This window comes from Apus apus, chromosome 12 (assembly GCF_020740795.1).
Source record: "Apus apus isolate bApuApu2 chromosome 12, bApuApu2.pri.cur, whole genome shotgun sequence".
NCBI classification, from domain to species: domain Eukaryota; kingdom Metazoa; phylum Chordata; class Aves; order Apodiformes; family Apodidae; genus Apus; species Apus apus.
This window is the reverse complement of record NC_067293.1, coordinates 19,380,512-19,396,511: the sequence shown is the minus strand read 5'-3', so window position 1 is coordinate 19,396,511 and position 16,000 is coordinate 19,380,512. Positions and strand designations below refer to the sequence as shown.

The following is a 16,000-nucleotide window of genomic DNA, read 5'->3' as shown; positions in this document are numbered from 1 at the left end:
CCAGAAATCTGTGTGCAAGCCAGCCCAGCCCTGGCCCGTCCCTAAATGGCTACAGGAGGTGCTAAGCTAAGGTTTCACACACTCTCCTGGCAGCTCAAGAGCTGCTCCAGCCTCCTGGTCTGGAATGGAAGGAGAAGAGCTGAGTAGGCGCTGGGAGACAATGACCATGGGCAGGGATCCTCAGCCTGCCCATCCAGCAGCTGCCACTATCACCACACTACCCAAAAAATGCCTTCTAGCAGGAAAAAGTTCTGCTCATGCTGCTCTGAGCATGGTAATGGCTGTTGCTATGGGGTGGGAAATGTGGAAATTATCAGAGCTGGGACTTCCACCACAACCTTCCCTCTCTGCCCTGCCAGCTTCCAAAGTCTCAAACCCAGGTTTCACAAGCAACATTCCTTGTGTCCATTATCTGCATCCTCCTCTTTGCTCCTCAGGGTTTACAGTCTCAGGGTCCCACAAAGACAAACAACTTGGAAAAACACGGGTGTTTCCTAGAGAACAGCCTGCACCAGGACTGCCAGAGCTGGGGATTCAAACCCTCCCCAGGCCCCAGCCATGGATCTCAGGTTCTCCCTGCCACCAGTGCAGCAACTCTTGGGGTCAGGGAAACCCCACCAAAGGAACATGGAGCTCCCCTCTGCCTCCAGAAGGGATGAACAAGGGTCCCGGCAGGTTCCACCCACCAAACTGAGGACTGGCTGCTGCTGGAGACCCACACCAGCCTGTGCTGGCTGATGGTGGGCCAAGGTTCAGAGAATCACAGAAGGGTTGGAAGGGACTTAGAAGCTTCAAACCCCCCTGCATGGGCAGGGACACCTCCCACCAGCCCAGGCTGCTCCAAGCCCCATCCAACCAGCCCTTCAATACTTCGAGGGATGAAGCAGCCACAGCTTCTCTGGGCAACCTGGGCCCCCTCACAGGAAAGAATTTCTTCCTAACATCTCATCTAAATCTCCCTTCTTTCAGCTTTAAACCGTTCCCCCTTGACCCATCACTCCATGCTCTTGTAAAAGCTCCTTTCCAGCTTTCTTGTCCCTTCTCCCCCAGCAGGGCCACCAAGTCTCCCTCCACCATCTCTCCATGTGCACAGGCAGGTGCAGGTGCACACTTTGCCTCCACAGCTCCCTCCAGCCCATGTCTCTGCTTTTCCTGATGGCACCAACACCCTGGAGCAGTTGGGAGCAGAGGTGGCTCCAGGATCAGCTGCAACAGAGCCCACACTCCCAGCACGCCAAATCCAAGCCAGGCATGGAGCTGGAGTGGCACATGGCAAACCCAACTGCTGGCCAACACAAAGGTCCCATTTATGGCCGTGGTGTTTGCCAGGGATTTTGCCTCTCTGAATTGCTGCATCCTTCTGGGAAGCCCTGGAGCACCCAAGTGCAGCTGGAAGGGAGAGGGATGCTAACACCCCACAGCACCACACATCCAGCCCTGGATTAAATAAATAAATAGATTTTATATAAAAAAACACACGACTCCCTGTACTAATGAGGGAAGTGCCAGCCTGCTGCAACTTTGGACCATGTCCTTCCATGAAGAGGAAGCAAGCAGGTATGGCCAAGCACTGTTGGGTCTCAAAGCAAGGCATGAAGAAACAACCCAACGGTGCTGATTCAGGCTGAATTGGCTACAGCAATCATTTTGTGTTGTTGTAAAACCCTACAAATCTTTGCCACTGGAGGGAAAGCTGCTCTGGTCAGCTCTCACCAGCCAGGGCTTCACCTCCATCCTCCCCACAGCAAGGGGACAGCTGGGGTGACTGCAGAGGATGGACCACCCGCTGCATACCTGGAGAACCCAGACATCCCAGCCCACATTTCCTGCTTCAGCAAACACACCACCATGTGGAAATCACCAGGTTCAAACACACTTCCGGAAATGGGAATGCAAATGACAGCCCTGGGTCTAGCTGGGATGGAGCTCACCTGCTCCTGGCCAGGGCCAGCCCACCACACAGATAAATAAAAATGGCAAATTAGCCCCATCCCTTCCAGAAAGAACTCTCCCCGTGTGCCACAGCCCTGCTCCCAGGCCAAAGCACTGGTTTGGGACTGTCTAGGGTGCTTTCCAGGGGCAAAGGGAGAACAACAGGCAAACACTCAGGTATTGTCTAGAAAAAAGACACTTCAACACAAGCAACATTTAAGAGAAAACCTAATTTCCCGTTAATTCAGCTTTCTCTTGGAAAAATCAAAACCGACGCCAATTAGCATAATGAGTAAGAGTCATGGCTTCATCAAGTCCAGAAGGCATTTCTTGGGTGCCAGACCACAGCTTCTTACCCACTCACAAGCCCTTTTGCTGCTGAAATGACCACGTAGACAAGCTGTGCAAGGTCCCACCAGCCCCGTCCTGGGGAACACATGCTGCCTTGCTCCCTGCACAGCACAGACCAGGACACTAAATAAAGCCTTTGTCTTCAGGTCTATTCACCCCCTTCCAAAAAAAAAAAAAAAAAAAAGGGTAAAAGAGCATCAGTGGAAAGGAAAGGTTATTTGCACAGTCTCTGCGGCAGCCCCAAGCAGCTGGTTATAGGTCAGGGAAGAAGTGCCATGTAATTCTCTACCTGATGCTCTGCCAGAGTCATTTGTGGGCCCCTCTGGGAGCAGGAGAGGAGGAAAGCACTTATTGCATTTTAACAGGGTGTAAATCTCCTCGGTTAGGTAGCAAAACATCTGCCACTGACTAAGAAATATGTTGTGAAGGGGATGGAGAGGAACCTGGGAGGGGGACGGGACACATGACAGTGCCAGGATCCCCCAGCAGGGTGGATGCAGACACCAGGAGGTGCTGCACAGAGGGATGTAGGGACACGGAGCCAGTGCTGAGCTGGGGCTATGCCATCACTGCCCGGGTGCTGGGCTGGAGCTGGCATAGAGAAAAGCCAGTTAACAGGGACCAGAGAGGCTGATTCACCTGCACGTCTTCAGGATGTTTAATTTGGCAGGGAGAGCGTGGGGAGCTGAGGAGGTACAGGGCAGCAGGGAGGGACAGGAGCTCAGGGCATGCTGTGGGACAGCCAGAAGGAAAACCCACTGCAATTAAAGGTAAACTTTGCATAAGCATCAGGAATCTGCTGGCAGCGGGGAAGTTTACAGTGGTGCAATTCCTGGATCAGAGTTGCAAATAACCCCATGGCCAGGACAGGAACCAGCCCTCCTTCCACCAGGGAGCAGCTGCTGCTGCCACGCACCCACTAGTGTTGCACCCACACGGGGACTGGGGCAGGATCACCCTCAGCTCAGTGTCTTGTCCCAGGAGTTTGCTGACACTGTTGCAGAGCAGCACCTGCAATTCCAGAGGTTGCAGGAGCTGACACATCACCCTCAAGTCCCAGCAGGACCCCAGGAGCTGACCTCAGCCCTCTGCTCCAGAAGGGCACCAGCACACAGAGCTAACAACTCCAGCAACACCCCAAGTTACAGGATTTGGACATTTCCTAAACTAATGAGCCCCTGAGTATCCAGATGCGGACTCACCCACTCACTATGGGAAGGATGGAGGAAGGGGCCTTTTAGACCCCTGATCTAGGGCTGACCCCACTGCAGAGGGGTGAGCAGCCACGCCCCACCAGCTCATGGCAGGCACCTCCCAATTAGCTGTGCTAACACCCTCTCCACATGGCCAGCCAGGATCAAAGAGCATGGCCATTACACAGCAGCAGCGGCAGCAAAACCATCACTCCTAGGGCAAAGAAACTTCAAATGGCAAGTAAAATCAATTCTCCCCAGAAAGGCAAGCTTTTAAAGGTGCCCCACACAACCTGGGTGGCCCTCCCCAGCACAGCCAGCATGGGTGGGAGCCCATCAAAACACGGAGCATGAGAAATTAAAGAGATGGAGAAGGGCTGAGAATCACAACTCGGCAACGCCCAACCTGCCTCCACCCTGCATGTATCATGGTTTGAGTGCAGTGGTGATTTCTGGAGACCCCAACATGCTCTTGGCCCAACAGCCAGCACCCATGGTATGCTCCCCAACACCCACCTTCATACATCCTAGATGATCACCCAGCATCCCAGCTTGCAGCTGAAGCTACAAGACACAGCCTTTTACACCAGGTGAGAACTGGGGTGGTGCCTTCAAGTCTCTTCCAGCAAGAAGGCATCACAGGTACAAGAGTGTCAGAGGATCCCAGGAGAAAAGCTGGAGAGAGGGTCCCAGTGAAGAAATGGTTATTGAAAAAAAGACAAGCCAAGGAAGTAGTTGCCTGCACTTATCTGATGCACACCCTTCCCAGCTATTCCTGTATGCTGGGATGTTTCTTCAAGTCCTCGTCAAGCTGAAAGCTTTTTCTGCCTTCAACTCTCTTACTGGAAGTTCAGTCCAAACACAGCCAAGTTTTCATCTCTTCCATTGTTACGGAGGAAGCCTTCAAAAGTGACCATCACTGAAGAGCAGGATCCTTTAGGGCCTGTGCATCTGCAGCTTCAGGAGATTCCCTGGAGTTCCAGCTGCTGCAGACCAGCAGGGGCTGGAAGGGGAGGACAAGGAAAGGGGCCAAAAAAGAGCCACCAAAAAACCCAAGGGATTGCTTTAGTGCTGGCTCTGTCCCACAGTTGCAAAGGGAATGCCTTCTGGGGGCTGGGGGGGACAGGCAGAGTTGTGCTGCCCCAGCAGTGTTAAGAGCAGGATCAGACAGGCAACGCATGGGTGCCAGCTGGATGTCACCTCCTTGCTGCCATCACCCAGGCCACAACGTCACCTCTGCACATCACCTCAGTCTTCTGGAGCACTGAGGGAGTTGAACACATTTTGTCTTCTGCTAAGGAGTCATGTCAGTGTTAGAGAGACGCTCTTTGGAAATGGTTTCTCCTGGGGAAGACCATCCTTGGAGTCAGGAAGCATGACTCCCTGGGCAGACACAACCTGGTGTGGTGGGGAGAGCCCCTAGCCATGCCAGAGCTGAGGGCAGCTGCCCGCCCAGCACAGGCAGGGGCTGCCCAGCAGGCAGAGTTAAGCAGGCACCAGCACCCCTGGCCAGGGGCTTTGTTGCAGGCAGGGCCCCCTCTCCTCTCCCAGCCCAGGAGCAGATCAAAGCGCTGGGTATTTACCTCCTGGCTGGGTGCAGGACACTGGCCCTTTCTGATCGGGGTTTTCATCCCTATTAGGGCCGTGAAAGGCTGAGCTATGAGATCAGCTGCCAGGGGCTGTCCGGGGACAGCGCTGAGCCGAAAAGGTCAGGAGGGAGGAGGAGAAGAGAAAAGAGGCAGAGGCTTAAGGGACAGGGCTCAACAAAATCGCATTTACCGTGGTCACGGTCTTCAGACAAGCCTCCGAGACAAGGAACCGCGTGTTGTCTAAGGGCCATTATTTGGGTTTGACATGTCCAGCACCCGGGCTTTGAAGTTGTGAGCGGGACACCGTTAGAGACCCGTTTGTCTCCGGCGCAAGCCCATCGGCTCCCACGCAGCACCTCCCGCGAGGAGAGGGCCTCACCCACCCTCTACCACCAGCTCCCAGTGGGACAGGGATGGGGGAGGAAAGCCAGCCCCCAAAACCAGATGGTTGTTTGGGCCACCAGGATGGCTTTGCCTCGCCCCGGCATTCCTCAGGTATGTCACAAGGCGGTGGGACGAGGACAGCGTTGGCCCATTTGGGTGAAGAATGAGGAAGCCAGTTAATTGGGGTTTTATCAGCAGAAGCTCATAGCTCTCATCACGGCATCAAACGGCACTTCTGCTTTCAACTCATCTTCACCAAACAAGTTGTGGGATGGAAGATGAGGAGCACATGAAAGTGGCCACATTTAAATGCAATCAGCGAAGAAAGCCAGCAAAGAGCTGGCGGGCTGACAAACTGCCCCGGGGGGCTGTGCCTGGCCTCCCCCCAGCCCCCCAGCCCAGCACCCATCGCCAGCACAGCACTTGCCAGGGCAGAAGGAACCAGAGAGGAAATTATTAAATACCAAGGGCTGCAGGAAGAACTTCCAGAAGCTCCACAGACACTCTCACACATGGGCTAAAGGCTTCCCAACCCAACGGCAGCTATTTCAGAAGCTGGAGGAGGAGAGCCAGAAAGGCAAGTATGGCAATGTGTCCCAAAAAAAAAAAAAAAAAAAAAAAAGGACAACTCTGGCAGTTGGCAGCATATAGGTGACCCCCTTCTCCATGCTGAAGCACAAGCTATAGAAAAATGCTGATGCAGAAAGGCCCAGGGACGAAGCCCACGTCACAGAGGCAGCCATAGTTTACAACAAATAATTCTTGCCAGGTTAAGTCTAATTGCATCTAAAAACAGAAATGCAAGACAAGGGGTTTAAAGAAACACTCAGGGTAATGTATCTGGTCTCTCTGAATCCTGCTGCCAAAACGCGTTAGATTGGATTACGAACATTATTACATCAAAAATGGATTGAAGGGCTTAAAGACTAACAATAAACAGCAAATGTATTAGATTTATGGCGCAAACATCTACGGGGCCTCACTTTTGCTTTAGTGTTTTTATCAAACGAGATCTCCTTGCTTTAATCACCCCTCATCCAGGAGGGACTGGCTCAAAAGAGAGCTGGGACACCACGGAAAACCTGGACGAGCACAGCAGTGTCAGTTGGCCAAGGTGCTGTCCATCACATCTGCAAACAGCTGCCTGGAGAGCATGAAAAGGCTGAGCCAGGCTTTGCCTGGAGGTCTTGGCTCTCCCACACACCACAGAATGCAGACAGGGCTGCAAGGACCACCATCACCACCCTGCCCAAGGGTGAAGGGAGCACCAGGCTGAGGAACACGTCACCTGAGACGCCTCCGTGCCAGGGCCCCGCTGGGCCACATCCAGAGCATCCTGAGCTCCACCTCATCCCGCCCCATTGCCGGGACATGGGGATTAATGCATCTCTATCTAGGCACCTCATTACCAGAGATAGGAAAACTGGAGCAAGTTCAAAGAGTAGCAGCAAAAGCAATTAAGAGCTGGAGTGAGTTAGAAGGGGAGGTGGTGAGAGAGGAACCGGCAGGGCTGGCTATGCCGGGGGGAGCAGAGCTGCCCACGAGAGTCCCAGTCCCACAGACGCAAAGGGGAGGAAGGCAACTGGGACATGGACAGCTAAGGAAGCAGAGCAAAATAATCAGAAATTGGTAAAAAACAAGGCTGAGGAGAAACACTAGCATGGTCAGGCTCTCAGACCTGGCACAGCTGACCCGCAGGCACGAAGCAGGACCTCCACCCCACCTACCCAACAGAACCTTCACAAAACAGCCCTCACTGTTCATCTTTCTACCACCTTTTGCTCCAGCTAGCCCCAAAACCAATCAGATGGATTATTTTTAAGCACTCGAACACACTCTTCCCTCCCATTTCAGCCATTTGCAAGCAACCAGCTTCTCTACCAGCTCAGCTGGGATGAAGAGAGGAGTAACCACAAGCTTGCTATAATGAGCCAGGAGCACCTTCCACCTTGACAGAGCTGCTGTGAATGCTCCAAACCTCTCTCCTTGCCCTCAGTCCCCACTGACCTCTGCAGCAGCCTGTCCATGGCTTTGTGCTTGGCTGAGGAACCCCCCAAAAGGACATTCTTTTAGGGCAAAAAGCGAGAATTCACCCCTGTTGGACCTCACCTTCCTACCTCCTGCACAGCACAGGAGGAGGAACCGCCCGGGAGAGCCACCACGGGACACTTTCCTCCAGCTGCCCATGGTGCACGATACTTTTGCAGGGAGGGGATAAGACACTGGGGACAGAAGATTCCCACTCAAACACGAAGGGCAGGGACAGAGGCAGTTGCAGGAGACCAAGGACAAAATAAACCATGGGCTGCTCAGGGCCTAAAGCCTGCCACAGAGCAAAACACCCAATTCCCAAATCCCCAGCTTCCCTGCTCTCTCAGGGCCCTATCCTGGGGACAGTGACCCATGTCCTGCTGGAGCCCCATGTCCTGCCAGCACCCCACGTCCTCCGCTGAGCTTCTGTCTGCAGCATGGACCCACAGGCAGGAGCTGTCACATCTCGTTCTTTATGAAAAGGCTTAGGAAGAGGCATCAGCCCTGGGAGAAAAGATGCTTTTAAGGCCAGTCCGAGGCTGGCGCGGAGGGGCTCGGCGCAAGGCTTGGGAGAGGTGACACTTTCAAAAGCCTTTTTCATCGCTAAGCCGAGGGCTGGGGCCATGTCCCTCCGTGATAAAAGTGGCCCTAAACAAGGCTTGGCATAACCAAGGAGAGGGGAGGGGGGGGGAAGCAGCCCTGAATGGTGAGGGACCCCGGGAAGCCCCCCCAGCTCCAGGAGGGAGGTTTTCCAGCCCCCTGGCTCCGGTGGGGACCAAGCGGCACCCGTCCCGCTGCCATCCCGCTCCCCTCCACCTCAGCACTGCCTCCCCCAGCCACCAGCAGATGAAAAGGAAGGGAAAAAATCCCTTTTGTGTGTCAAGGCAAAGCTTGGGGAGAGGGGAGAAGGGGGGGTGGGGGGAAAGAGAGGGTTAGGGGTAAGCAAGAAAAAAAAAAAAAAGAAAAAAAAAAGGGAAAAAAAAAAAGACAACGTGTGGGTGGTCTGCTTGGGAGACTTTTGACTTTGTTTTTTTGGCTATTTTATTTCTTGGCAGAAAGAGCTCCTGGGGCTGCTCGGCAGAGGGTAGGGCCAGATCACAGGAGCATCCCCAGCCCACCCAGGGGCCAAAGTTCAGCTGGCAGCGGCCACTGGCTCCCAGCACCAAGGGGGCTCGCTTCAAAGCGCAGACGAGTCAAGAGAAATTAAAGTCAGAAACGGTCTGAGGAGGGGGCAGAGGACACTGCTGGCCCACTGAGGAGGGGGGTAGACCCAGCAGGGATGCTCTGAGCACCCCTCTCCCTATTCCAGCTCTATACAGGCTCTGAGATGCTGCAAGAGGAGACTGGGAATGGAAACAGGATTGTAAGTGAGATCACCCCTCCTTGGGATGAAAGCAGAACTGCATTACAAATACAGAAAAAACTTCTAGATACAGGAGAAGATTCCCATTGCTGGAAGCAGAATCAGGACCCCACTTGCAGCCCTCATTAGCTGATGATCATGCTGCTGCTTGAACTTGACCCCCAAGCACAGAGTAGCTGCTGACTGAGCACTTCAAGATGTTTGCCCGAGATACAAAAGGCAGACTAACAGAATCTCAGAATGGCAGGGGTTGGAAGGGACCTCCAAAGAAGACTCACAGCTGCACATTTAGCCCCTCTCTTTCCCTGGTCTTTGCCCACTCAAGAAAGAGCTTACTGAGGGACAGCAGAAGGATTGATCTTCACAGGGGTCCCAGAGCCACCAGGCTGGTGCCAGCCCTGGGTACTCGCATTAAAGGAGATGGTAGCACAGAGAGGAACTGTGCCAGGGCCTGTGGCATCCCCAGCCCATCCCTGGGGCATCTGGGCTGGTAGCCAGGGTCACATGCACCCCTGATGGCTGCAAAGCTGGTGACCCCACCTGTGGCCACCAAGCAGATGGTTCCAAAAACCAGCCAGTGAGGGTGACAGCCTCTTTCAAAGAGAGCGGCCCCACCAAATGGTGACTCAGCCCTGTGCAGATCTTGGTCTCTGCTGGCACTGAGCAGGCTTGGCAGGTTGTTGCACCAGGTCCTCCTCACTGTCACCCCTCCTACAGCCACACAGAGCTAAGCACAAGTGCCCAGAAACCCCCACCAGCTCCTTTGCCACCACCCCGTGCTCATTCCACGCGTTAGGAAGCACCAACCATAACTCACTGTGAGGGACACAGGAGTGGGCTGGGGGCTGACCTGCCAGAGCCCACCCCAGCTGCTCTCTCAGCACCAGCTTTACCCAAATGATTCCACAGCCAAACCAGAGGCAGCCCCAGCCCTGGGGAGGGCTGGCTGGGGCTGGCAGCATGGCCATGGCACTGCCCCACAGCACGGCACCTCCAGCCCCCAGCTGTCTGCAAACATCCTCAGCACCCCCTCCGAGGGCAAGGATTTCAGGCTAAAAATACATCTGTTCACTGACTACAAAGCACCAGCACCCACAGTGCTGGCCTCCCACACTGGGGCTGGCCCCTGCACAGGGCTGCTGGCCAGGAGAGCAGAGAGAAGCCATGTGGCTCCAAGGAAATTCAGGCTTCCTTCTCCCTCCCCTCCATAAAGCCATGAGAAAGTTAATGAGAAACAGCGTGAACAAGCCAGTGTGGAGAATCATCACAGAATAGAATCATCAAATGGTTTTGGTTGGAAAAGAACTTTCAGATCATCCAGTCGAACCGTTACCCCAGCCCTGCCAAGGCCACCACTGCCCTATGTCCCTCAGCACCACATCTACACAGCTTTGAAATCCCCCCAGGGATGGGGACTCCACCACTGCCCTGGGCAGCCTGGGCCAGGGCCTGACAACCCTTCGGGGTACGAAATTTCTCCCGATATCCAACCTAAAACTGTGCCTCCCCTGGCACAACTTGAGGCCATTTCCTCTTGTCCTTTCACTTAGTCCTTAGGAGAAGAGACCTCCAACCTCCTTTCAGGCAGCTGCAGAAAGCGAGGTGGTCTCCCCTCAGCCTCCTTTCCTCCAGGCTGGACACCCCCAGCTCCCTCAGCTGCTCCTCATCAGACTTGTGCTCCAGACCCTTTCCAGCTCTGTTGCCCTCCTCCGGACACACTCCAGCCCTTCAGCATCCTTGTGGTGAGAAGCCCAAAACTGTACACAAGATTCAAGATGTGACCTCACCAGTGCTGAGAACAGCAGGACAATCCCTGCCTTGGTCCTTTTTTACAGTCATTTAGACCACAGCAAGGACTGGCCACCACTGGTGGCTTCCTGCTGCCAGGGCTGCTCTCAGAGCCAGCATCTGGGCAGGAAGGACAAGCATCTCCTCAGTCACTGCCCCTCCCAATCCCAACTGCCCCACTGGGAGCAGCCCAGGGCCAAGCCCTACAAGAAACATCCTGCAACCACTCCAGCCTCAGAGGAAGATGGCAGCAAAAAATAAGCTCCAGGCACATGCTGCCAGGGCTGACCCCGGCTGGGGAACATGCTCCCACTCCTGGCCACGGGCAGGGCAGGGGGGACAGCAAACAGATAAGAGCTGGTGGCCCTCTGAGCCAGCGGCACATTCATCCCCTTTGTCCCATCCAGTGGGAAATATTTTCCATACGTGTCAGCTCTTTGCACCAGCCAAGTCGTGAACAAGCGCCTGGTGACACTCTCCAGGCCCTGGCAGCCCCAGCAGGCTGGGGACAGCGGCAAGGAAGAGGAGGGCGACTCACATGTGATGAAGTAATCCTGCTGCCTCTTGAACTCCAGGCCCATGTAGTTGGGGCTGAACTCCTGAAATTTGATGGTGAAGCGGATCTCCTGCTCGGGCCGGTTGCACGTCACCAGCACGTTGGGGTCCATGACAGTGCTGCAGGCATCGGCCTGGTCCTTCTTCACCAGGTACAGCTTGTAGTACTCGTAAGGCTTGGACGGCTCCGCTTTGGGGCAGATAATGTCCAGTTTATCCCCAATCTCCGGGTAGATGACCAGCCCCTTCCCAGTCATGAACCTGGAAGAGAGGAAGGACAGAGGTCAGCCACATGCTCGAGCGCAGCGGGGACCACTCCAGCCCATCCCACCCTGTGCACAGCCCCACTTCCACACAGTTTATTTCATCCTTCAATTCTGATGCTTTCTCTCTCCAAGACCTTTTTTGACACCAAAATAAAGTTCTCCTCTTCCTTCCCCACCACTGCATGTGCAAGGAGCTGGTGCAGGCTCCCACAGACCAAACCAGGGGCTGGTTTGGTTCAGCCTTGCTCCCCAGCCCTCCTGCTGCCACGAGGTCGAGCATCCTTCCCAAACCCAAGCCTGGCATCCCAAAGGGAATGGAGTCTTCCCACAAAGGGCTGCAGAGCAGGCGGGCTGGCAACGCCACAGCTCTGCCCGACGGCCAGGCAAGGAGCTTCCTGCAGGGACAGGTGATAATTAGGCATGGGGAGAAGTCCTGACAATGGGGTACAGGGAGGGATCCCTTCCACGCCCTGGCTCCTTGAGGAATTCCTGTCCTTAAATGGAAAGGAGGGAAGCATCCTGCAGGACAACTTCTACCAAGCCAGGCTCAACGGCGTGCCCAGGAGCGTGGGAGGACCGGATGGAGAGGAGCAAGGAGGGAGGAAAGCTATTTGAGGCTGGAAGGCAGGGCATTGCGAAGGGAAGGAAGGCAATATGCTGATAATTAGCATTCAGATTTCGTTATTGTGGAGCAATACTCTGATTTTATTATTTTTTTTTAATTTATTTTTTTAAGTGTGAAGTAGAGGATTAGGGCAATAAGGAGGGAACCAGCAGATCATCTACTTTGATGTAGGCGACGTAACATGTTCTTGATGGAAGATAAGGTGGGAATGGATGTTCCCGCAAAGTTATCTCTGCTACAACTCCCTGCACCATTTGGGCACGGCAAAAACTGAAGCGTGTGCTCTGGCAGGAGCACACCTGAGCCCTCCTTTCCCACCTCCAGACATGGCAGGTCCTTGCCCCATCCCAGCAGTCGGATGGGGGGACAGGGCCATAGGGACACCTTCTCCCCCCAGCCAGCTGCACCAGCTGAGGCTGCAGGCACCATGGGAGGAAGATCAAACACACAAGACCAACCTGCTCCGTGGCTCTGGTACAAGTCTTAGCAAGAAGGCAAGGAGCAGAAGGCAGCCCCTGAGCAGCCCCAGCCCCAGGCAGATCTGCATGCCAACCCACCAGGCTGGGAGGAGCCTGAGCCCACCCACACCCCAGTGCCCCTGGCAAGGGCTCCAGAGATCCAGAGATCCGTGCCAGCTCCAACAGCAGGAGGGACAGCCAGGACAGACAGACAGACATCAGCTGCACCTCTCCAATCAGCTCAGAGGGCGCAGCCCTGGCACCCACCCAGCCTAGCCCCATGAGTGGAGGCAAGGGACAGGGACATGGGCATGGTCCCTGTCACCAGCCACTGTCACCCACGCTGCTCCAGAAGTGGCAGTCAGGTTATCTACCCCACCCTCCCTGCCTGGCTGTGGCTCTGCCTCCATCACACCAGCTCCAGCACTACCTGGAGAAGCACCACGGGGGATGATCCCAAACCCAGCACCAGTGGCACCATGGCTGAGCTTGCAGGGAGCAACTGGGCTTTTTGGAAGTCCTGACTTCTGGAGGAAGGTGCTGCAGGAGCCTGGGGGGACGCTGCTGGAGCCTGGCTCCGTCCCTGTTGCTGCCAGCAGGTAAGCCACACTTCACCCAGATGTCACCAAGGAGGTCAGGAAGCCCTTGGCCACTACAGGGCTTCCAAAGCCTGGGGAGCAATGGAGGTTTCCCCCATCCACCGCCAGGGCCCTGGTGCAATCCCGGGAGCAAAGCAGCAGGAGGAGGGAAGCAGCCCCTGCCCCTCCCTCCCCTTGCTCACCCTCCCCGGCCGCAGACACGCAGCACAAGTGAACACTTGCACACTCGCTCAAGGGTTCCCACCCTGAGAGGCAGCTGGATCCCACACTCGTTTCTCCATGGCTGGGCTGAGTCAGAGCCTTTCTGGCACAAGACTCCCAAGTGACTCAAATTCCCTTCTCCAGCCCCTGCCAGCTCTCTCCTGCCCTGAAGATGCCGAAGAGGAAGCCACAAACAAGGAAAGCAGATGTCTCACAACACCAGAGCTGGGGAAGGCTCCTATCCAGCCCCCATCTCCATACCAGGAGGATCTATCACACCTCCTTGGCCAACACTTGCAAACCAACCAATCTACACGACAGCACCCGGCACCGACAGCACAGTCTGGTATCAGGCTGAGCTGATTTTTAAGCAGGGGAGAGGCCATAAAGCAATAAAGAGAGCTGAGAACATCCCAGCACCACATCCTGCTGGCACTTCTTCATCTTAGAACATCCAGAAAGAAGGCCTGTGTTTGGTTTATTTGTTATGAGTCATATTTCTTCCATGAACACTCAAGTCTCAGCTTCAGAAGCACACAGCTTCTGCTTGGGAATTAGCCCAGGAACATTTTCCAGATCTCCTGCACCAGCATCGAGCAAGACTGAGCCACCAGCCAAAGCAGGTGGCACTTGATGGCACACAGAGGCAGCTCTGCACAGGGCTTTCAGGCTGCTCCCTCCAACGCAGCTGCATTCCTGCCCACACACACACCTTTTACCCTTTGTCCTCCAATTTCCCTGAATTTTTCTCCTTCATCCCCCCCTTACTGTCCTCCCTAAAGCAAGGCTGTTTCCCAGCCAAGAGGTGATGAGAAACCCCTGAAGTGTAACACCTCTCTCATGGCTCTTGGAGCTCTTAACTGCGCACTGACATTTTTTCCCCAAAAACATGTCATTTTGTCACAAGCAACAGCTTGTGACGGCTGTCCTAGGGAAGACTGGCAACAGTTCCCATCACACAAGAGGCCACTTCTCCAGGAAATTCTCATTTAAAACACAGAAGGTGAAAAGAAACATTTGTCACGAGAACAGCAGAGAAAAAAGGGGCCAGAAATTGTCGCAAGTCACCCGTATGCAGGATTACAGCAAGTTCTGGGGATGAGAAATTTGCCTTCAGAAGGACTGTGCTGAAGGCAAAAAAAGAATTACACTCTTGACTTGTCTTTACAAGGACACGTCTTCAAATTTATCTTAACTGGGAAGAATGAACAGATCTTCTTTTAAATTAACAGGGAAATTCACCGTGCCCTCAGAGAACATGCTGTAATTGCGGGGTGGATCTGCTGTATTCCCCACAGATCACAGTCTGGTTTCCCTGTTTTAAGGTGAGGAGGCGAAAAAAAGAAAAATCCAAATTCAATTCAACCTTAACCCTGAAATGAAGATCAACAGCAGCACAATAATGTGCCCTGGACACACGCTCCACCAGACAACACAGATTTGAGTCCGGCAGAGCAGGAGGGAGGATGGCTGCTGCTCCAAGCTGGAACCTCCTGAAATCCCAGTTTCTGACCCTGCTCCTGGGACGTGAGCAGACCCCTCCTACAATGTGCCCCAGCTCAGCATGCCCCTTGCAAAGGGATGGAGATGGACCCACCAGCAGTGCCCAGTGCCTTCGGGGCTAATCCTGCACAGCACGTGCTGGAGGCACGCCATGGAAGCCCATGAGCAGGCACCCAGCACCCCAAACCAGCACCCAGTGGGGTCCATCCCCCTCCCACACCTTCCCCTCCCTTCTCCCAGCACCTGGGAGGAAGATGGCAGCTCCAGCTTTTATTAATTTAGCACTGGTACTACCACCAGGTAGCCGCTCACAGATTAACATCTCAGCATCCTTTCTCCTGGTGTCAAAGGTGGTGGGAAAGATTTAAGTCCAGCCATCAAAGCTTAAAGGAACAATTTTTTTACCCCTGCTGCAAACTGCACCCAGGTTATCAGCAGCTTCATCACTTAAAAGCTCCTCAAGGTGACTTTTGGGTGGCACCTGCAGCTGCCCACCCGCAGAGCCGTGCTGGCCACCAAGGAGCATCCCGACCAGACATCCCCAGCCCTGTGGCCCCCGGCTCCTGGCCCCCAGCTCCCAGCCCTGCAGGTTCCTCGGGAGCGATCAGGTGGCAGCATCCAATTTCCTCATTGTTTTGGGAGGTGTTTTCTGATGGGAAAGGTGAAAAGGGTATTTGTGAGCCTTGTAAAACGATTCCTCCGAGTTGGGTAAACAAGGGGAGCTCTGTTGGCAGCGGGATGCCGGGATGCTGGAGCAGAGAGATGGGATTAAAGAGCAGCCTCTCCCCTGCCCTGAGCTGGGAGGGCTGCTGGTGGGGAACCCCAACCCCCTGTGGATGGGGCAGCCCCACCTCTCACCAGCACAGAGCGTTAGTGCTTGCTCTGGGTCCAAAAAACTGTGGTGGGACATGGTGGAGTGGGCTCGGCAGAGGGATCTACCCTGGAGGACACCAAGGATGACAGGAAGCCCTGGTGCAACCACAGGCAAGGAGATGTTGTCTTTCCACAAGCAGCTGAGAAGTTCACACCTTGGCTTCGAGGAGGAGCAGCCGTGTGGGAGGGTGGTGGGGCTCTGGGCACACTGCCTGACAGATCACAAGCCACACTGAGGAGCTCCAGCAGCACTGGGGCTCCTGCAACCAGCGGGTTCCACTGAGCACCA

General features: G+C 54.7%; 1 protein-coding gene across 1 annotated transcript in view; it reads right to left on the bottom strand.

Moving 5' to 3' along the window:
* EFNB1 (ephrin B1) overlaps positions 1–16,000 on the bottom strand; it is a 65,977-nt gene that overhangs the window by 25,221 nt on the left and 24,756 nt on the right. The window contains exon 2 of the mRNA XM_051630402.1: positions 11,170–11,447. Coding sequence (XP_051486362.1) covers positions 11,170–11,447 — 278 coding nt within the window. The remainder of the gene's footprint in view (positions 1–11,169; positions 11,448–16,000) is intronic.